Source organism: Pollachius pollachius, assembly GCF_949987615.1.
Source record: "Pollachius pollachius genome assembly, chromosome: 8".
NCBI lineage: Eukaryota > Metazoa > Chordata > Actinopteri > Gadiformes > Gadidae > Pollachius > Pollachius pollachius.
In genome coordinates, this window is record NC_136941.1 from 2,489,918 (window position 1) to 2,513,162 (window position 23,245).

Here is a 23,245-nt window from a genome sequence, read left to right on the forward strand (position 1 = left end):
TCTTGTGTTAAGAAGGAGCCAACACTTAAGGAGATAACATCAATACATTATTCACTACAGGACCTGTTCATCGATGTCATTCTGTTGTTTTAGTTTCCACAGTTCCTCTTGGTGCTGCTGGAGGTGGAGATCAAGCTCGGTCTGCAAACAGCGCACAACTATTGTTGTTCTCAGGCTGCCTCTTTCTTTCTTTCTTTCTTTTTATTCTCTACAAATTTTGGGACCCTTCTCCTTCCACAATTTTTCGCCTAGAGACTCCATTCACCTTGAGACTTTTCATATTTTTTTTTTTAAATATTTTATTTATGGATTTTCAATATAATAAACAGGACAACAGACAAACTGTGACGTTATAAAAAAGCACATCATTAGCTCAAAAGAAAATAAACATAGACAAGTAGACAGAGAAAAAAAAAAAGAAGAATAAAAGGGCCCTGCTCAGAAATAGTATACATTGACATATAGAACATACCAGGTATTATATAAAAATCAAAAACATGGAGTTATGTTGACAAAGATGTATGAGAGATAAGTGTTACTTTTAAGTCAGTCTTGACAAATGTAGAAGAAATGGTTGCCACATCCTATCAAAGGTTGCAGAGCTGAGGGATACATTGTGTCGAATCCTTTCCATATGCAACAAATTAGTAATTTCCGAAAGCCAGGCCTTAAAGGAAGGTGCCTCATCACTTTTCCAATGAGATAAGATGTTCCTTTTTGCAATGACCATTCCATACTGTATAGTTTTACGGTGCAAATTGGTGAGCATAGAAAGGTGTCGAGAGCCACCTAGAATTGCGGTGAGAGGATCTGGAGAAATATTACAGTTATATACCTCAGAAAAACATTTGAAAATATCAGACCAGAATTGATGTAATTTGGGACAAAACCAAAATAGATGGCCCAGAGTTCCCTCCGCTGATTTACATTTTGAGCATATTGGGGATATAGAAGGGTAGAAGGAGTGAAGTTTAACACAAGAGTAGTGTAGCCTGTGGATAACTTTAAACTGAATAAGTTGGTGTCTCGAATTGATTGAGCAGCTGCGAATGTCACCAAGGTAAGTTTCCCAGTCATTGTCACTTATTGACAGAGCTAAGTCTTTTTCCCAAGCCTCTTTCAAATGGTGGGATGAAGTCGGGTTAAGTAAATTAAAAAGGTCGACGAATCGTGAAGTAAGTCTCTTAGAGTCGGGGGAACGATTCAGAAGAGTATACAGATCAATGGGAGCTGGTAATGACTGAAAGTGAGAAATGTTTTTACGGACGAAATCTCTAACCTGTAGTTAGTAGTATTTAGTACCATATTTTTAAAGAACTTGTAACTACAAAATTATTTCCAGGATTGGATTTAGGGGGCTGAGCTGAGGAGAAGAGGAGGGCAGGCAAATAACTGATAGGGAGACTCTGTTCAATTGCAAGCCATGACGGGATGCAGGCATTAACATTACCTTGTCGTGGATTTTGCCAGTACATTAATACTCTATGTTCGCAGCCCAATAGTAGTGGCAGAAGTTTGGTAAACTGAGGCCACCAGCTGATTTGGGTTTGGTTAAATGCTTTTTAGAGATACGATGCGCCTTAAAACCCCACACAAAAGGTAAAATGAGTGAATCTATTAATTTGAAAAAGGATTTGGGTAAGAAAATAGGTAGGTTCTGGAACAGGTAGAGGAATCTGGGAAGAGTAACCATTTTAATTGCGTTGACCCGACCTATAAGAGATAATGGTAGCAGTCTCCAGGATTCAATATTCGATTTTAACTTATCAATCATGTCGAGGAAAATGACAAGTTTTTAAGAAAATGTGGGTCCAGATCACCTGTGAGCGGCAAGAATTCACTTTTATCCCAATTTACAGTGTAGCCAGAAATTTCACCAAATTTTTCAATGAGTCCTAATAAGGGGGGGAGAGAGACTTCTGGGCGAGACAGAAACAGAACAACATCATCCGCGTACAGCGAGATGCGATGTTCTACTCCTCCCAAAATTAAAGGGGCAATAGAAGGGTGATTCCTGATACTGATAGCCAGGGGTTCCATAGCAACAGCAAATAATAAAGGTCTGAGGGGGCAGCCCTGTCGGCAGGATCGTTGCAAAGTGAAGGCAGGAGACCTGTTGTTGTTGGTGATGACCGAGGCAGTGGGGCGAGCGTATAACATTTTGACCCAGGAGGCGAAATTCTCCCCCAAACCAAACTCCTTAATTGCAGATAAAAGGTATGACCACTCAACTTGATCAAACGCCTTTTGAGCGTCAAGGGCGAGAACGGCAATTTTAGAATCTTTGCTAAATTTAGTGTATAATATTCAGTAGACGCCTAACATTAAAAAACGAAAATCTACCTGGAATAAATCCAGTTTGGTCTTCATGGATAATATCTGCAATACATTTATTAAGTCTGTTTACGAGGATTTTAGTAAACACCTTAAGATCACAGCCAAGGAGCGCAATGGGCCGGTATGAAGAAGGGTCTGTCTTCCCTTTTTTCAGGATCAAAGAGATGTTGGCAGAGTAAAGCGTTTCTGGAAGCAGACCAACTGAAATAGAATGGTTAAACATTCTTAACATAAAAGGAGCTATAATGTCTAAGTATGCTTTGTAAAACTCAATGCCAAATCCATCTGGTCCGGCCGCCTTTCCATTAGGAAAGGAGCGAATTGCCTGTTTAACTTCCTCTAATGTTATGTCTGTATTTAAGTCTGTTTGTGCTGAGGGACTCAATTTAGGCAGGTGGAGAGTACGAAGGAATTCAGAGATATGTGATGTAGCAGTGGTGGACTTTGAAGTATAAAGATCTTCATAGAATTCACGAAAGCATTCGTTAATTTTCTCAGGATCTGTGGTAGTAGTTTCCGTTTTGATCTTAATTTTGTGAATTGTTCTGCTGGCCTGGATGTTCTTGAGCTGGCGAGCCAGTAGTTTATCTGGCTTGTCAGCTAATTCAAAATGCTTTTGTTTTACTTTTAGCAGCATTAAGCTGACACGGTCAGAAAGAACAGCATTATATTTCGACTTTAATTTGATTATTTCATTAAGCTTGGTTGGAGAGGCGGTCGCCCTGTAGTCTTTTTCTAGTGGTTTGAGTTGGGCTGTGATATCTGCTAATTCTTTCTCCTTATCCTTTTTTATTTTAGACTCGTGGGCTATAATATTTCCTCGTGTAACAGCTTTAAAGGCCTCCCACAGGGTGGAGTCATTTACCTCAGATGTGTCATTTTGATCAAAGTATTCTGTTATTTTGTTGGCTGTTTGCTGGCGGAATTGGATGTTGTTAAGTAGTAAAGGATTGAACCGCCAGTTGAACGCAGCTTTAGTTCTACCAATATTGATTTTTAGTTCAACAGGGCCGTGGTCGGAAATTACAATATCATGATATTTGGAGGAGATGACATCCGAGGTCAAAATGGCGTCAGTCAAAAAGTAGTCAATTCTTGTATATGATTTATGAACGTTAGAGAAGAAGGAAATGTCCTTATCATTTGGGTGTTGCAGTCTCCAGATGTCAACCAGGTTCATTGACTTAACTATATTATTAAGAGCAATACTGGAGTTAGAGGGACTGGTGGGGAGGGTGGAGAGTCTGTCAAGAAAGCAGTCCAGAATTGTGTTAAAATCTCCACCTGCAATTAAGTGAGTAGATGATAAATCCGGGATAAGATTGAAGACTTTCCTAAAAAAACCAGGGTCATCGAAGTTGGGCGCATAAATATTCAAAAAGGTTACATGTCGTGACAGAATGCGACCTGACACGATCAAATAGCGGCCGTCAGGATCAGAAATAGTTGGAATATGTTCAAATGGAACATTCTTTCTGATTAATATGGCTACACCTCTAGCCTTAGAAGAAAAAGTTGACTGGTATATCTGAGATATCCAAGCACATCTCAACCTCCATTGCTCATTATGTTTGATATGCGTTTCCTGCATAAAAATTATATCTCCAGATAGTGACTTTAAATGGGAAAAAACCTTGCCCCTTTTTAAATTAGTCCTTAAACCTCTGACATTCCAGCTGAGTTATGTTAAGCTGCCACCGTGTGGTGGGGTGAGAGGGTCATTAGCAACCATAAAAGGATGATAAGTATATGACCACGTAACATATCCAAAGCATATTTAGCGGGGTACATATTAAGAAGAGCAGGTAAAAAAGAAAAAACAGGAAAACATACAGATCAAATCCCTCCCCCTGTCCCCCTCCCCAAACGAGGTGGGACGAAAAAACCATGAACACTGAGAAACAGCTAGACACTGCAAGAAACCGTCGAGCTAGAATACTACTCCTGACTAAAGCAGAGAACATAACTATCTCCACACTCGTGTGAAAACAAAAACAAAAACAAACACTTACGTATTTAGCGGTTAAATAAAACTCAATTCTTGATGAGACTGAGAAACTTTAAAGTACCACTAAAGTGTCTTACACAGGTGACTGGGAGCGGCAGCAGGCTGGATATTCCCCGGCCAGGGGTACAGCTCACTCTGCAGCGGCGGAGGATGTGATGAATCTGTCTATGAAAGTCTCGGCATCCTTGGCATCCTGAAATATTTTCTGCTCCGTACCGTAGTTGAAGGTCAGTCTGGCTGGAAAGAGGACACTGTGTTTGACCCCGGCGTCCCTCAGTTTCTTTTTTGCTCCATCAAAGGCGCAGCGTTGTTCGGTGACTTCAGGTGAGAAGTCCGGGTACACGCTGATCCTGGCACCGTTGTAGGTCAGCGGAGCATGCAGCCGAGCGAGTTTCAGGATTTTCTCCTTCTCTGGAGGGTGATGAATTCTGGCGATCATGGTGCGTTGACGTCCGGCTGCGGGTGGACCGATACGGTGCGCCCGGTCAACTTTGAGTCCGCTGGTGAAGTTGTTGGCTCCGAGGAGCTGCGGCAGGAGCTCAGTGACAAACTGTGTTGGGTTGCCTTTCTCAACTTTTTCTGGTAGGCCAGTGATTTTAATATTGCAGTGTCTAGATCGGTTCTCGAGATCTATTAGCTTACGTTTAGTTGACTTGTTGATTTCCAGTAGCTCCGTGCATTGTTTCTCCAGATCTGTGATGCGGGACTCGTGGTCGGCTGCAAAGCCCTCCAGGTCGGAGTTGCGTGATGTGTGGTCTGCCAGGGAAGTCTGGACTTGGTGGAGTGTGCAGTCGAGCGTGTTAAATCTGGTGTTCATGTCTTCGTCCAGTTTCCCAATGGCAGCCATGACGCTAGCCAGCGTGGGCTGAGAAGTTGAAGGTCTATTGGCGCTAGCAGTGGCGCTAGCAGTGGCGGTACCTGGGCTGCTAGGCGGGCTTAGCTCGGGGCTAACGGCCCTGACCGTATTCATGGCAGGGACTGTCTTTCCGCTTTTCTTCGGGTTTGAGTTCGGATGCGTAGGTTTGTCCTTAGCTTTGTTTTTGTTGGAACCGCTCATTTTTGAGTAAGTGTTTATTTTTAGCAGGTATTTAACGAGAGTGTGGAGGAGCTACTCGAAGACACGACTACTCCATGCGGCGTTCACTAGCGCCGCCCCGAGACTTTTCATTTTTAAAATGTTAATATTATCTTGGAATACTACTACTACTTTTTCTACGTCAAATCATTCATAGATTTTCAAATATTCAATTATTAAAAGCTTACATTTCTACTGGTCAATTGCAAACCATTAAACTTCGTTCAAACGTTTAACAAATAACACTAACACAAATATATCTAAACAACTATACAAGTCTACCCCAAGTGGTCAAACAAGACTTCCATCATCCTGGAGAGAGAAGCAGAGGACCTCTGGGATTGAACCCGGACCCTTTGGACGTCTTACCCACTAGACTGGCCCCGGCCCCATACACACACATATATTAATTCACACGTCTTAATTCCTCTGTGTCGAGTCGAATACATATTGGTTCTGCTCCACGCCCTTCTCTAATCGGAGGCAGTTATCGTAATTGCCGCGTTAGGTCCATGTTCATGTTCACGTGAGGGTTCAACATGAAGACACTTGCTCAAGTGCACAATGTAATGCAATAAAGATGAATATGTGAAAATAAAAATGAGTATTAGTCACTCCAACACCGGTTGTGATCAGATACCTGGATATCAATCATGTGTTACCATGTTTATACACTGATATCCTAATTTACTTAGAAATGAGTAGGAACTTGTATCTGTTTGAAAAGAAATACAGCACCTTAAAATATTGCGATTTTAGGTGGATAAAACGGATAAGAGGATTTCAAATTATTGTTTCATTTACAATTTATTAATGATTTGACAAAGAACTGGGTTAAGAGTGGGGACAACATTCAAAAGATGTTACAACATTTTTCGTGGTGGATTTTTACCACAAACACGAAACAAAAAACTAAGCTAATTCAATATAAAAAATAATGTAGTTTAAAACATCTCACTTGAACACATCTGTTATAAATTACAATTCCATTTTCTAAAGGGTGATCTTACCACCGTTGAGGGGACAAAGGAAGCTCTAGATAGAGAACTAGTGTGGTTCGCAGCAAATTAAAACCAGCCAATGACTGTCTGACTCTTTACCTCCTAACCGCAACCTTTGGCACCAAGAGCAATTGTGGAAGCACGGAAAAAGATTAAGCAACAAGAGCAGCATCTATGTACAGCTCCTGCAGTGACCAGTGAAGTTTTCATGTCATCTCCTTTTAAGGAACACCTTGCAGCCAATCAAGACTCTTTTCCAATGGAGGAACCCAGCAAGTATGAAAACAAACAGCCAACGTCTGTTAGCATTAAGATGTTAAAAAACAGACGAATATAAATATTTTTATCAATCATTTCATTAAATTATGTTCACAAAGCCCAATTTTACTGGCCTCACAGCTATTATCTCCCCATTTATATTGGTTCTGCTCCCACACCAACTCTAAGCAGTTCTTGTCCTCACCACCATCAGGTCCCCGTCTGCTCCAGGAGGGGTTATCCAGTGACAGGACGGTCCCATCAACCCATCTCCACATCCCTTCACCGGCCTCATCTGTCGCTCCGAGCCAGAAGTAGGAGTTGTACATCCTGCTAATGAAGTCCATCTCCTCTTTACTGTCCACAACCACCAGATCTGCTCCGTGGGAAACACAGAACTCCCTGCTCTTATTCCAGGATAGCCGCGTGTTGGAAATGAAGAAACATTTACAACCAACTGGACATTCCTGTTTACAAAGCAGTGAGTCTCTCTGTTGGGTCAAATTCTTGAGCGTTAGGAGAAGTTGCTTGTCTCTGTCCATGCTTACATTCTTCTCCATTGCAGTCTTCTCCATGTCGGTCTTGTGTTTCACTGCCAACCCAAGCAGTCCAGCCAGTAGAACAACAGACAGCAGGCCCAGAAGCACCACCACAGCCCTGACCGGACAACAAGGAGGGCTCACAGCGTCCGGCCGCTGACTCCTACCTGTTCCCAGAGACTTGGAGGACTCCTCTGTCCCCACAGAGTCCTGCTGTTGATCTCTGAGGCTCTCAATGCTAGCGTAGATGTCCAGTGTCCTCTCCTCTCTCTCTTCTTGTGTATACCTGACCTTGTTCATCATGTTGGGTCTGGCGTAAATCACCTCAGCCATGTTCTGGTCATAAGTGTTTTCAGAGAGTTAATCTTATCCTCTTACCCCTCTGAGTGCTTGGCCCTTCTATTGTGTTTTGTACGACAGCAGGTCAAAGTCTTAAGGGCAACTTTAATCAAACAGGAAGTCTTTAACCACATGTTACTTTCGACTGGGTGTCATGGGTACGTCTTTAGCATCACTTAGGATCATTTCAGTCACGTTCCGATTATTTTACTTACTTCAGAGTGATCAAAATGTACAGGAAGACATGTTTGAAATACATATCTTTGTCATAGTCCAATGCTAAAATAAAAAAAATAACAATATAAAAGGTTAAATTATATAATTTGTGTGTTTAATGTACAATTTGTTTCGAGTGAGATATTATTTAATGTTTTGTACCAATGATTAAAATATATCAAAGGAAAAGTTCAGGGCAAACACTGGCATTAAACGGATGGAAGCTGAAGAAATCATGGATCGGCAACAGAAACCTTCAGTCTAAAAGCAAATCAAAGATCAGTTGACGGTCTTCTTCACGTCGGTCTTGTATTTCACTCAGAACCCAAGCAGTCCAGCCTGCAGGACAACAGACAGCAGGCCCAGAAGCACCACCACAGCCCTGATAGGACCCCTAGGAGGGCCAACTTCAGATTTTGCAACTTGGTCCATCGGTGACTGTTCAAACCTGTTCTGGCATCTGGTGGGCAGATAACAGAACACCTGTTTCAGGTGAGGCTGACCTGGATGCTGTCTGTGATGCCTGCCTTCCCTACCTGAGCTGTAGACAACCAATCAGCCCTCAGGAGCCGTGTCTACGGTAGCAGCGCTACAGTCAACGGATTCACTCTACCCAGATTCACTCTACCCAGATTCACTCTATACACACACACACACACACACACACACACACACACACACACACACACACACACACACACTTGACACACATTGAATCTCATGGCCTGCATGTGATTCACTTTGTCTTGCAAAGTAATTCAGACAAGAATTAGTTGAGGGTCAATACATTTTGGATTGAAGCTAAATGAGCACGATGCGTGAAACATGAATCCATGAAATCCAACTGAGATCCTGACACCAGGTGACAAGGTGCCTGGGCATGCTACTGACACAGAGTTTATCTGATCGTCCTACCCCTGTGAGTGGTTGGTCTCAAAACCCCCGAACAGGAAGTCTTTCTAACGATGAGCCGTCGCGGTAGCTGCAGTATTGCAACACCTCTGTGTTGCCAAGGCAATCGCAGGGGCTGACAAACAACCGTAATCATTTTGACTACGTTTTTTCGGGCCGGAGCAGGTAATTAGTTCAAATCACTAATCATGTGTTCAGCGCTTCATAAGTAACAGGGCTGCAAGTATTTATCAGTATTTCAATGTTTGAACAAGAGCAAACTATATCAAAGAGCTCTGTAGTGACCAATAATAATGAGATAGTACAACACCAATGCATTGCATGAAGAGTGAAGTGAAAGTGAAAGTGAAGAATAATGTAAATGGATTGATCCCACCGGCTGAGGAGATGAGCTGGGCCTAGCAGGCCCGACTCCATCCTGGAGCTGGGGGATGGTTGAGGAGATGAGATGGGCCTAGCAGGCCTGACTCCATCTTGTGTTAAGAAGGAGCCAACACTTTGGGAGATAACATCAATACATTCTTCACTACAGGACCTGTTCATCGATGTCATTCTGTTGTTTTAGTTTCCTCAGTTCCTCTTGGTGCTGCTGGAGGTGGAGATCAAGCTCGGTCTGCAAACAGCGCTCAACTATTGTATCTAGGCTGTCTCTATCTTTCTTTCTTTCTTTCTTTCTTTCTTTCTTTCTTTCTTATTCTCTACAAATTGTTGGACCCTTCTCCTCCCACAATTTTTCACTTAGAGACTCCATTCACCTTGAAACTTTTCATATTTAAAAAGTTCATATTATCTTGGAATCGCGCACTACTACTTTTACAACATCAAATCATTTATAGATTTTTAAATATCCAACTATTAAAAGCTTACATTTCTACTGGTCAATTTCTAACCGTTAAACTTTGTTCAAACGTTTAACAAATAACACTTGTGTCTTCAAATATATCTAAACAACTATACAAGTCTGCCCCAAGTGGTCAAACAAGACTTCCATCATCCTGGAGAGAGAAGCAGAGGACCTCTGGGATCGAACCCGGACCCTTTGGATTCCCTATCCACTAGACTAGCCCCGCCCCCCATACACACAAATATATTAATACACACGTCATTATTCCTCTGTGTTTCAGGTGAGGCTGATTTGGATGCTGTCTGTGATGCCTGCCTTCCCTACCTGAGCTGTAGACAACCAATCAGCCTTCAGGAGGCGTGTCTAAGGTAGCAGCGCTACAGTCGACAGATTCACTCTACACAGATTCACTCTAAACCCACACACACACACATGCACACACACACACACACACACTCACACACACACACACACACTTCATAAAATACTGAATCTCATGGCCCTGCATGTGATTCACTTCCACAAGTAATTCAGACAAATATTGGGTCAATAAATGTTAGATTCAAGTTAAATGAGCACGATGGGTGAAGCATGAATCCATGAAATTCTACGGAGACCCTGACACCAGGTGGCAAGGTGTCTCGTTGTGCTGCTGACTCCTCCCCTTCCTCTGGACCAGCTGCTGAGGGACGCCTTCGGGGCCCCTGGCTCCCAGAGGCCCGGGTCTCTGGGATGATGGGCAGGTGGACGACCAATCAGATGAGGCCTGATGTGGACGCATGCTGGGCTGTTCCGTCAGGTCGTCCATTCAACAGAACGTCTCCTTTAAATCCGTTATAAATACCAATTCCATTTTCTGAAGTGTGATCTTCACACCGTTAAAGGGACAAAGGCAGCTCTAGATAGAGAACTAGCGTGGTTTGCAGCAACTGAAAAACAACCAATGACTGTCAGGACACTTTACCTCCTAACCTCAACCTCAACATTTTTTAAAAAAAATAAAGTAACAACAGCAGCATCTATGTACAGCTCCTGCAATGACCAGTGAAGTTTTCATATCATTTCCTTTTAAGGAACACCTTCCAGCAAATCACAGCTCTTATCCAATGGAGGAACACAACAAGTATGAAACAAAACAGCCAATGTCTGTTGTCATTAAGATGTAAAAGATTGTCACAAAGAAATGTTTTCTTCAATCACTTTATTAAATGTTGTCCACAAAGCACCCCGTTTGTTTCTATACAGGTCCCATCTGTCCATTTAAATTGGTTCAGCTCCAAGGCCCTCCTTAAGCAGTTCTTGTCCTCACCACCATCAGGTCCCCCTCCACTCCAGGAGGGGTTATCCAGTGACAGGACGGTCCCATCAACCCATCTCCACATCCCTTCACTGGCCTCATCTGTCGCTCCGAGCCAGAAGTACACGTTGTACCTGCTAATGAAGTCCATCTCCTCTTTACTGTCCACAACCACCAGATCTGCTCCGCGGGAAACACAGAACTCCCTGCTCTTATTCCAGGATTGCCACTCATTGGAAATGAAGTAACATTTACAACCAAACTTCTTCCAACCAACTGGACATTCCTGTTGACAAAGTAGTGCGTCCCTCTGCTCCGTCAAATTCTTCAGCCTTTGGAAAAGTTGCTCCACGTCTCTGTCCAGGCTCACAGTCTTCTTATGTTGCACTGCCAACCCAATCAGTCTAGCCAGCATTACCACAGACAACAGGCCCAGAAGCACGATCACTGCCCAGATCTGACACTTGATAGGGCTCACAGCGTCCGGCCGCTGACTCCTTCCTGTTCCCAGAGACTTGGAGGACTCCTCTGTCCCCACAGAGTCCTGCTGTTGATCTTTGAGGCTGTCAGGACAAACCACAATGTCCACAATCCTCTCCTCTCCCTCTCCTTGTGTATTCCTGACCTTGTTCATCATGTTGGGTCTGCCGTAAATCACCTCAGCCATGTTCTGGTCTTAAGTGTTTTCAGAGAGTTTATCTTATCCTCTTACCCCTATGAGTGCTTGGCCCTTCTGTGTGTTTTGTATGACAGCATGTAAAAGTCTTAAGGGCGACTTTAATAAAACAGGAAGTCTTGAGTGACCATTAATAATGACATAGTACAACATCAATGCATTGCATGAAGAGTAAAGTGAAAGTGAAGAATAATGTAAATGGATTGATCTCTCCGGTTGAGGAGATGAGCTGGGCCTAGCAGGCCTGACTCCATCTTGTGTTACGAAGGAGCCATAATTAAGGAGATTTCAATACATTGGTCACTGCAGGAGCTGTTCATCGATGTCATTCCGAATTTTTTGTTTCCACAGTTCCTCTTGGTGCTGGAGGTGGAGATCAAGCTAAATATTTTTTATTTTGACAAATGTTAAACATGTAGACTTTAGTTTTAACAAAAATATACACCATGTTTTATGATGAATTGACTTGGTACCATGTAATTTCTTCATTACAGAATAAATGGTCTTGAAATGCCAACTTTCTCATTTGACTGATTCCGAAACTGACTGCGCCTGGAATTGTTCTTTTTTAAATAGCTGAAATGATCTGATCTCATAGCCTGTAATCTGAGTCACTAGGTTAGTTCTGCAAACAGAGCTCAACTATTTTTGTCTTCTTTCTTTCTTTTTTTCCTTCTTATTCTCTACAAATTTTGGGACTCTACTCCTTCCACATTTTTTCACCGAGAGACTCCGTTAAACTTGAGACTTTTCATTTTTAAAATGTTCATAATAGCTTGGAATCGCGCGCTCCAACTTTTTCTACATCAAATCATTTCTTGATTTTTAAATATCCAACTTTTAAATCCTTATAATGGAAGTCAATGAGAGGTTGGCGAATTCTCGTCCGCCCATTCACTTACACTTCAACTACTGGTTAATTTCTAACCGTTAAACTTCGTTCAAACATTTAACCAATCACACTTGTGTCTTTAAATAAATCTAAACAACTAGCCTATATCAGTTTTTTTCTTTCAGAATCAAGTTTACATTTTAAACCCACTTCGTATATTTTCAGATGTTCTCATTGACTTCTCTGACACTTCAACTTCTTCAGATTTCGCAACTTGGTCCATTGGTATCTGTTCAAAGCCACCAATTGGTCATTTCTAAAGAAACTCTGCAAGCTGCGTTTTGTGTTCTTTAGTGTACAGTGTGGCACAGACGGGATTCCCGTGAGCAAACTAAGCTCCTTAAAGTTAATTAATTAATTGTTAAAGACGTTTTCTCTCTGGTTCCTCCTCCTGCATTTAACAGCCGTCATCCTGGAGAGAGAAGCAGAGGACCTCTGGGATCGAATCTAGACCCTTTGGACGCCCTGTCCACTAGACAAGCCCCGCCCCCATACACACACATATATTAATACATATGTCTTTATTCCCCTGTGTTTCAGGTGAGGCTGACCTGGATGCTGTCTGTGGTGCCTGCCTTCCCTACCTGAGCTGCAGATAACCAATCAGCCTCCGGGAGGCGTGTCTAAGGCAGCAGCGCTAGAGTCCACAGATTCACTCTACACCAGGGGTCAGCAACCTTTTCAACATGCAGTGCCAGTTTGAGATTTTATCGCTAATGAGTGTGCCTTAAGCAACAACATATTAAATATTAAGCTGAATTATGACACAGCGACCAAAAACATTTCCAGAGTTTTTTTTTGTTGTTATATTTGCTACATGGCCTTACAAATTATAATTACATATGTCCCATCTTAAAACACCACTTTCAGAAACTCATTCAAAAACATATTTGCACTGTGAGAAATGTAAAAAACAAGAATAATTGAGAATGTGGGAACCATCCACATCAATATCTTTAAGACATGTACAGCTTTGCAAAACCATGTGAAGGCGATGCATACAGGCAACTTGCGACAATATTTTAAATATTTTCTTCTCAATTAATCCCATTTCAGATAACTGCTTTCAGTAATTCGTTTAATCATATTTGCACTGGGAGGAAATGCCCAAAACAGAATAAAGTGCAAAAATAATCGGTAGTAATAATTATGCTGCCGTATTGTGCGGTGACATTTTTTAATAATAATAATAAAAGAAAAAATAAAAAATATTTATTTATTTATCTATTTTTATTTACCTTTATGTGTGCCAATGATTATGTTGCCGCGTGCCACCACTGGCACGCGTGCCTACGGTTGCCGACCCCTGCTCTACACAGATTCACTCTACAAACACACACAAACACACACACACACACACACACACACACACACACGCACACACACACGCACGCACGCACGCACGCACGCACACACACACACACACACACACACAGAAAAGCGGTGCTCAATTTCACTTGGCCTGTGGAGTCTAGTGGGACCGCTGTTGCCCCACTAGACTCTTAAAAGGTGCAGTAATTGTTTAATATTGACAAAACTTTCATGTTCCGCCATGTTCATGCGTGTCCTTAGTTAACAAAATGTCACCAACTGGGAAACTCTTATCAAAATCTAGCCCCAGTGGCCAAACGGAAGTAGTATAATCAGAGCATCATGAGGTGTCGTTCACGAGAACTTTCTGACGTCGCAAAAATGTTTTCCCCATAATTCCCAGCGATCTGAACGTGCCATAATGCCTCTTTGATGTGCGTCATTCAGTAGCATCTTGCAGTACACACATCGCGCGTTCACATCGCTGGGAATAATGGGGAAAACATTTTCTCGACGTCGGAATGTTCTCGTGAACGACACATCATGACGTTGATGTTGTAACCGTCTGTTGGCATCGACTGTCATAGTCAAAATGAGTGGCTTTCCTGGAATAAGAGCAGGGAGTTCTGTGTTTCCCACGGAGCAGATCTGGTGGTGGTGGACAGTAAAGAGGAGATGGACTTCATTAGCACTTACAACTTGTACATTTGGCTAGCAAAATGTACATGAAGGCATGTTTTAAATACATTTCTTTGTCATAGTCAAATGCTAAAATATATTTTTTAATTTAATATAAAAGGTTAGATGATTTAATTTTTGGGTTTAATCTACAATTTATTTCGATTGAGATATTATTTTATGTGTGGTAACAATGATTATTACATAAAAAAGGAAAAGTTCAGGGCAACACTGCAATTAAAAGAATGGAAGCTGAAAAAATAGTGGATTGGCAACAAACAAACCTCCAATCCAAAAGCAAATCAAAGATCAGTTCAATGTGGAGCCGCTTAAACCGTTCAAGTGCAAACGATTAATATACAAGTGTTTTATATTGATCACACTACATGGTACCAAAGTCAAGATACAATTCAACATAAAAGAGAAAATAATTAGTTTACAACACATATATATACAATTATATAGACTTCATTTTTTGAAGGGTGATCTTCACTCCGTTGAGGGGACAAAGAAAGCCCTAGATAGAGAACTAGTGTGGTTTGCGGCAACTGAAAACCAGCAGATGACTGTCTGACTCTTCACCTCATAACCTCAGCCTCTAAAACCAAGAGCAACTGTGGAAACATTGAAAATATAAAGTAACAAGAGTAGCATCTATGTACAGCTCCTGCAGTGACCAGAGAGATATTCAAGTCATCTCCTTTTAACAAACACCTTGCATCCAATCACAGCTCTTATCCAATGGAGGAACGCAAAAAGTATGATACAAATCAGCGAACGTCTGTTAGCATTAAGATGTAAAAAATAGTCACAAAGAAATGTTTTCATCTATCATTTTATATATATTTTTTGTTGTTCACAAATCCCATAGTAATTGTGGTCACAGCTCTTATCTCCCCATTTATATTGGTTCTGCTCCAACACCAACCCTAAGCAGTTCTTGGCCTCACCACCATCAGGTCCCCCTCTTCTCCAGGAGGGGTTATCCAGTGACAGGACGGTCCCATCAACCCATCTCCACATCCCTTCAGCTGCCTCATCTGTCGCTCCGAGCCAGGAGTAGGAGTTGTACATCCTGCTAATGAAGTCCATCTCCTCTTTACTGTCCACAACCACCAGATCTGCTCCGCGGGAAACACAGAACTCCCTGCTCTTATTCCAGGTTAGCCACGTGTTAGAAAACAAGTAACATTTACAACCAAACTTATCCCAACCATTTGGACAGCACTGTTGACAAATTAGTGCGTCTCTCTGTAGGGTCAAATTCTTCAGCGTAAGGAGAAGTTGCTTGTCTCTGTCCATGCTTACATTCTTCTCCATTACAGTCTTCTCCATGTCGGTCTTGTGTTTCACTGCCAACCCAAGCAGTCCAGCCAGCAGGACAACAGACAGCAGGCCCAGAAGCACCACCACAGCCCTGACCGGACAACAAGGAGGGCTCACAGCGTCCGGCCGCTGACTCCTTCCTGTTCCCAGAGACTTGGAGGACTCCTCTGTCCCCAAAGAGTCCTGCTGTTGATCACTGAGGCTCTCAATGTTAGCGTAGATGTCCACTATCCTCTCCTCTCTCTCTTCTTGTGTATACCTGGCCTTGGTCATCATGTTGGGTCTGGCGTAAATCACCTCAGCCATGTTCTGGTCTTAAATGTTTTCAGAGAGTTTATCTGTCCTCTTACCCCTCTGAGTGCTTGGCCCTTCTGTGTGTTTTGTATGACAGCATGTAAAAGTCTTAAGGGCGACTTTAATAAAACAGGAAGTCTTTAACCATATGTTACTTCCCACTTCTGCTTTTAGAGACTATGTGTCAGTGGTACGTCTGCAGCATCATTTAGGGTAATTTCAGTAATGTTCTGATTATTCTACTTACTTCAAAGCGATCAAAATGTACATGAAGGCATGTTTTAAATACATTTCTTTGTCATAGTCAAATGCTAAAATATATTTTTAAATTTAATATAAAAGGTTAGATGATTTAATTTTTGGGTTTAATCTACAATTTATTTCGAGTGAGATATTATTTCATGTTTGGTAACAATGATTATTACATAAAAAAGGAAAAGTTCAGGGCAACACTGCAATTAAAAGAATGGAAGCTGAAAAATAGTGGATTGGCAACAAACAAACCTCCAATCCAAAAGCAAATCAAAGATCAGTTCAATGTGGAGCCGCTTAAACCGTTCAAGTGCAAACGATTAATATACAAGTGTTTTATATTGGTCACACTACACGGTACCAAAGTCAAGATACAATTCAACATAAAAGATAAAATAATTAGTTTACAACACATATATATGCAATTATATAGATTTCATTTTTTGAAGGGTGATCATCACTCTGTTGAGGGGACAAAGAAAGCCCTAGATAGAGAACTAGTATGGTTTGCGGCAACTGAAAACCAGCAGATGACTGTCTGACTCTTCACCTCATAACCTCAGCCTCTTACACCAAGAGCAACTGTGGAAACATTGAAAATATAAAGTAACAAGATCAGCATCTACAGACAAATGCCTGAATGTCAAGACACATTTTATGTTTTTTATTTAATCATTTTACAGCAATATTGCTGTAACAAAGACAATGCCATGCTCCACCAATCTACAGATTATAACAGCCATCATCTATAACAATCACGAGGACTGGAGCAAGGACGATGTTACACACCGCCTAGGTGGCATGACCTGGTGCTCCACGTTGCCATGCAGCAGATCTCCTTGAGTGTTGTGGTGATGGCTGGTTTAACCTGCCCGCATTGATTACTCAATGCAGAACTGACGTACTGCCCCCCCCCCCCCCCCCCCCCCAGCCCCAGAGTCCAATCAGTCTGACTCGGGCCAGGTGAGGCTGCTTCAACCAGCCATCATCCACACACACTCCACAAATGCCTACTGCTCCTTTGCCAAATACAACTAACAAATACTTCTGGCAACATTGGTGTCTGTTCAAAGCTGTACTTCTGGCATCTGGTGGGCAGATAACAGAACGGCAGACATGTGTTCTGCTGTTAGGCACGTGGTTCTGCTCCCACAGCCTGACTTTACATGCTGTACAAGTCCGCCCTCATGTGGTCAAACAAGACATTGTCATTTCTAAAGAAACTGCAAGTTGCGTTTTGTGTTCTTGAGTGTACAGTGTGCCGCCAACGGGATTCCCAAGAGCAAACTAAGCTCCTTAAAGATAATTGATACATTTCCCTCTCTGGGTCCTACTCCTACATTTAGCAGCCATCATCCTGGAGAGAGAAGCAGAGGACCTCTGGGATCGAACCCGGACCCTTCTCACTAGACTAGCCCCGCCCCCATACACACACATATATTAATACACACGTCTTTATTCCTCTGTGTCGAGTCGAATACATATTGGTTCTGCTCCACGCCCTTCTCTAATCGGAGGCAGTTATCGTAATTGCCACGTTAGGTCCATGTTCATGTTCACGTGAGGGTTCAACATGAAGACACTTGCTCTAGTGCACAATGTAATTTATTGCAATAAAGATGAATGTGTGAAAATAAAAATGAGTATAAGTCACTCCAACATCGGTTGTGATCAGATACCTGGATATCAATCATGTGTTACCATGTTTATACACTGATATCCTAATTTACTTAGAAATGAGTAGGAACTTGTTTCTGTTTAAAAAGAAACACAGCACCTTAAAATATTGCAATTGTAGGTGGATAAAACGGATAAGAGGATTTCAAATTATTATAATCTAGTTTAAAACATCTCACTTGAACACATCTGTTATAAATTACAATTCCATTTTCTAAAGGGTGATCTTCACACCATTGAAGGGACAAAGGCAGCTCTAGATAGAGAACTAGTGTGGTTTGCAGCAAATTAAAACCAGCCAATGACTGTCCGACTCTTTACCTCCTAACCTCAACCTTTAGCACCAAGAGCAATTGTGGAAGCACGGAAAAAGATTAAGCAACAAGAGCAGCATCTATGGACAGCTCCTGCAGTGACCAGTGAAGTTTTCATGTCATCTCCTTTGAAGGAACACCTTGCAGCCAATCAAGACTCTTATCCAATGGAGGAACCCAACAAGTATGGAAACAAACAGCCAACGTCTGTTAGCATTAAGATGTTAAAAAACAGACAAATATAAATATTTTTATCAATCATTTCATTAAATTATGTTCACAAAGCCCAATTTTACTGGCCTCACAGCTCTTATCTCCCCATTTATATTGGTTCTGCTCCCACACCAACTCTAAGCAGTTCTTGTCCTCACCACCATCAGGTCCCCGTCTGCTCCAGGAGGGGTTATCCAGTGACAGGACGGTCCCATCAACCCATCTCCACATCCCTTCACCGGCCTCATCTGTCGCTCCCAGCCAAATGTTGGAGTTGTACATCCTGCTAATGAAGTCCATCTCCTCTTTACTGTCCACAACCACCAGATCTGCTCCGTGGGAAACACAGAACTCCCTGCTCTTATTCCAGGATAGCCACGTGTTAGAAGAAAAGTAACATTTACAACCAAACTTATCCCAACCATTTGGACAGCACTGTTGACAAATGAGTGCGTCTCTCTGTAGGGTCAAATTCTTCAGCGTAAGGAGAAGTTGCTTGTCTCTGTCCATGCTTACATTCTTCTCCATTACAGTCTTCTCCATGTCGGTCTTGTATTTCACTGCCAACCCAAGCAGTCCAGCCAGCAGGACAACAGACAGCAGGCCCAGAAGCACCACCACAGCCCTGACCGGACAACAAGGAGGGCTCACAGCGTCCGGCCGCTGACTCCTTCCTGTTCCCAGAGACTTGGAGGACTCCTCTGTCCCCACATAGTCCGGCCGCTAACTCCTTCCTGTTCCCAGAGACTTGGAGGACTCCTCTGTCCCCACATAGTCCTGCCGTTGATCTCTAACGCTCTCAATGCTAGCGTAGATGTCCACTATCCTCTCCTCTCTCTCTCCTTGTGTATACCTGACCTTGGTCATCATGTTGGGTCTGGCGTAAATCACCTCAGCCATGTTCTGGTTTTAAGTGTTTTCAGAGAGTTAATCTTATCCTCTTACCCCTCTGAGTGCTTGGCCCTTCTGTGTGTTTTGTACGAAAGCAGGCCAAAGTCTCAACTTTAATCAAACAGGAAGTCTTTAACCACATGTTACTTTCGACTGGGTGTCATGGGTACGTCTGCAGCATCACTTAGGATCATTTCAGTCACGTTCAGATTATTCTACTTACTTCAGAGTGATCAAAATGTACAGGAAGACATGTTTGAAATACATCTTTGTCATAGTCCAATGCTAAAATAAAAAAAATAATAATATAAAAGGTTAGATGATATAATTTGTGTGTTTAATGTACAATTTGTTTCGAGTGAGATATTATTTAATGTTTTGTACCAATGATTAAAATATATCAAAGGAAAAGTTCAGGGCAAACACTGGCATTAAACGGATGGAAGCTGAAGAAATCGTGGATTGGCAACAGAAACCTTCAGTCCAAAAGCAAATCAAAGATCAGTTGACGTCTTCTTCATGTCGGCCTTGTATTTCACTCAGAACCCAAGCAGTCCAGCCAGCAGGACAACAGACAGCAGGCCCAGAAGCACCACCACAGCCCTGACCGGACAACATGGAGGGCTCCCAGCGTCCAGCCGCTGACTCCTTCCTGTTCCCAGAGACTTGGAGGACTCCTCTGTCCCCACAGAGTCCTGCTGTGGATCACTGAGGCTCTCAAGGCTAGCATGGATGTCCACTATCCTCTCCTCTCTCTCTCCTTGTGAATACCTGGCCTTGGTCATCATGTTGGGTGTTGCGTAAATCACCTCATCCATATTCTGGTCTAAGCTGTTTTCACAGAGTTTATCTTATCAGCCTACCCCTATGAGTGGTTGGTCTTTCTGTGTGTTCTGTAAGACAGCAGGTCGAGGTCTTAACACCCACCATACCCAAACAGGAAGTCTTCTCACCGGATGAGCCATCTCGGTATTGTAACACCTCGTGTTGCCAATGCAATCGCAGGGGATGACAAACAGCCACAATCATTTTAACTACTCTTTTTCCGGCCAAAGGTTGTATATTTGATGTAGAATAATAAAGCTCCAGTCTTATTTGAACCACAGAGCCCCCCAGCACCAAGACACAGCAGGTAATTAGTTCAAATCACTAATCATGGGTTCAGCGCTTCATAAGTAACAAGGCTGCAAGTATTTATTGCAATACTTCAATGTTTAAACAATAGCAAACTATATCGAAGAGCTCTGGAGTGACCATTAATAATGAGATAGTACAACGTCAATGCATTGCATGAAGAGTGAAGTGAAAGTGAAAGTGAAGAATAATGTAAATGGATTGATCTCACCGGTTGAGGAGATGAGCTGGGCCTAGCAGGCCTGACTCCATCTTGTGTTACGAAGGAGCCATAATTAAGGAGATTTCAATACATTGGTCACTGCAGGAGCTGTTCATCGATGTCATTCCGAATTTTTTGTTTCCACAGTTCCTCTTGGTGCTGGAGGTGGAGATCAAGCTAAATATTTTTTATTTTGACAAATGTTATACTGACTTTAGTTTCAACAAAAATATACACCATGTTTTATGCTGAATTGACTTGGTACCATGTAATGTGACCATTACAGCATAAATGATCTTGTAATGCCAACTTTCTCATTTGACTGATTCCGAAACTGACTGCGACTGGAATTGTTCTTTTTTAAATAGCTGAAATGATCTGATCTCATAGCCTGTAATCTGAGTCACTAGGTTAGTTCTGCAAACAGCGCCCAACTTTTTTTGTTCTTTGGCTGTCTTCTTTCTTTCTTTTTTTCCTTCTTATTCTCTACAAATTTTGGGACTCTACTCCTTCCACATTTTTTCACCGAGAGTCTCCGTTCACCTTGAGACTTTTCATTTTTAAAATGTTCATAATAGCTTGGAATCGCGCGCTACAACATTTTCTACATCAAATCATTTCTTGATTTTTAAATATCCAACTTTTAAATCCTTACAATGGAAGTCAATGAGAGGTCGGCGAATTCTCGTCCGCCCATTCACTTACACTTCAACTACTGGTTAATTTCTAACGGTTAAACTTCGTTCAAACATTTAACCAATCACACTTGTGTCTTTAAATAAATCGAAACAACTAGCCTATATCAGTTTTTTTCTTTCAGAATGAAGTTTACATTTTAAACCCACTTCGTATATTTTCAGTTGTTCTCATTGACTTCTCTGACACTTCAACTTCTTCAGATTTCGCAACTTGGTCCATTGGTATCTGTTCAAAGCCACCAATTGGTCATTTCTAAAGAAACTCTGCAAGCTGCGTTTTGTGTTCTTGAGTGTACAGTGTGGCACAGATGGGATTCCCAGGAGCAAACTAAGCTCCTTAAAGTTAATTAATTAATTGTTAAAGACATTTTCTCTCTGGTTCCTCCTCCTGCATTTAACAGCCGTCATCCTGGAGAGAGAAGCAAAGGACCTCTGGGATCGAATCTAGACCCGTTGGACGCCCTATCCACTAGACCAGCCCCGCCCCCATACACACACATATATTAATACATATGTCTTTATTCCTCTGTGTTTCAGGTGAAGCTGACCTGGATGCTGTCTGTGGTGCCTGCCTTCCCTACCTGAGCTGCAGATAACCAATCAGAATTCGGGAGGCGTGTCTAAGGTAGCAGCGCTAGAGTCCACAGATTCACTCTACACCAGGGGTCAGCAACCTTTTCAACATGCAGTGCCAGTTTGAGATTTTCTCGTTAATGAGTGTGCCTTACATTTACATTTACATTTAGGGCATTTAGCAGACGCTTTTATCCAAAGCGACTTACAATAAGTGCATTTGTTACAATAAGTACATTTGTCATAAGAAGTGAAACAATATACCGCTGTCGGTACAGTAAAGACGTTCATAGAACCAAGTGCAAGTATTACATTGCTTGGCTAACCCATTCCCCGTGTAAAGCAGCGATAGCAGCTACTGTAGATGCTACACAATTAAGTACCTTGAATAAGTGCAATGTACAAGTGCCAGGACGTATAACATTCAATGGTGGCTGTGCATGGGTTTCTATGCAGAGTCGAGATGAACTCTGAACAGGTGAGTTTTGAGTCTTTTGCGGAAGCTGGTGAGCGACTCTGCGGTCCTGACATCGGTAGGGAGCTCGTTCCACCACTGAGGTCCCAAAACAGAGAAAAGTTGTGACTTTGCTGATCGACCTTTGCTTGCTCTTAGCGATGGTGGTACCAGACGTCTAGCTGAGGTAGTTGAGCGGAGGGATCGAGCTGGGGTGTGTGGCTTTAGTAGTGCTTGGAGGAAGGCAGGGGCAGTTCCATCGACTGCCTTGTATGCCAGTACCATCATCTTGAATCTGATGCGAGCTATTACAGGGAGCCAGTGGAGGTCTCGGAAGAGGGGGGTTACATGTGAGAACTTTGGTAGGTTGAAAACGAGGCGCGCTGCCGCATTCTGGATGCGCTGTAAGGGTTTAATCGCAGAGGCAGGGAGTCCAGCCAGGAGCGAGTTGCAGTAGTCGAGGCGGGAGATGACCATTGATTGGACTAGAAGCTGAGCTGCTTCCCTTGTGAGGAAGGGCCGGATACTGCGGATGTTGTAAAGTGCAAATCTGTAGGATCGGGCCACCGCAGTGATGTTTGCGGTGCAGCACAACTGATTATCCAACACTACACCAAGGTTTTTGGCAGTTGGAGATGGAGATACAGTGATGTTCTCAACAGTGACCAGTAAGTCCATGTGTGGGCAATCTTTCCCTGGTATTAGGAGGAGCTCAGTCTTGTTGAGGTTAAGCCTCAGGTGATGGGCAGTTGTCCAGGTGCTGACTTCTGCCAGACATTCAGATATGCGTGTTGCAATCAGGGCTTTGTCAGATGAGGGAAAGGAGAGAAATAG

The 23,245-nt window shown here is 42.5% G+C and overlaps 3 protein-coding genes across 3 annotated transcripts; all 3 read right to left on the bottom strand.

The window, feature by feature from the left end:
* Positions 1-6,771: 6,771 nt before the first annotated feature.
* Positions 6,772-7,551, bottom strand: LOC307079780 (C-type lectin domain family 6 member A-like; the record flags this gene model as incomplete). The annotated part of the gene is made up of 1 exon (XM_079742287.1): positions 6,772-7,551. The coding sequence occupies one exon, from the start codon at positions 7,549-7,551 to the stop codon at positions 6,772-6,774; it is 780 nt and encodes a 259-aa protein (XP_079598413.1).
* A 3,174-nt stretch (positions 7,552-10,725) lies between these two features.
* Positions 10,726-16,066, bottom strand: LOC307079781 (natural killer cells antigen CD94-like; the record flags this gene model as incomplete). The annotated part of the gene is made up of 2 exons (XM_079742288.1): positions 15,907-16,066; positions 10,726-11,381 (listed from the first exon to the last, which is right to left on the bottom strand). The coding sequence occupies exons 1-2, from the start codon at positions 16,013-16,015 to the stop codon at positions 10,726-10,728; spliced, it is 765 nt and encodes a 254-aa protein (XP_079598414.1). The 5' UTR covers positions 16,016-16,066.
* A 1,427-nt stretch (positions 16,067-17,493) lies between these two features.
* Positions 17,494-19,359, bottom strand: LOC307079782 (C-type lectin domain family 6 member A-like; the record flags this gene model as incomplete). Its single annotated transcript, XM_079742289.1, has 2 exons — positions 17,494-19,182; positions 19,318-19,359. 2 exons carry the CDS (start codon positions 19,357-19,359, stop codon positions 18,505-18,507), a joined length of 720 nt encoding a protein of 239 aa, XP_079598415.1. The 3' UTR covers positions 17,494-18,504.
* Positions 19,360-23,245: the final 3,886 nt, after the last annotated feature.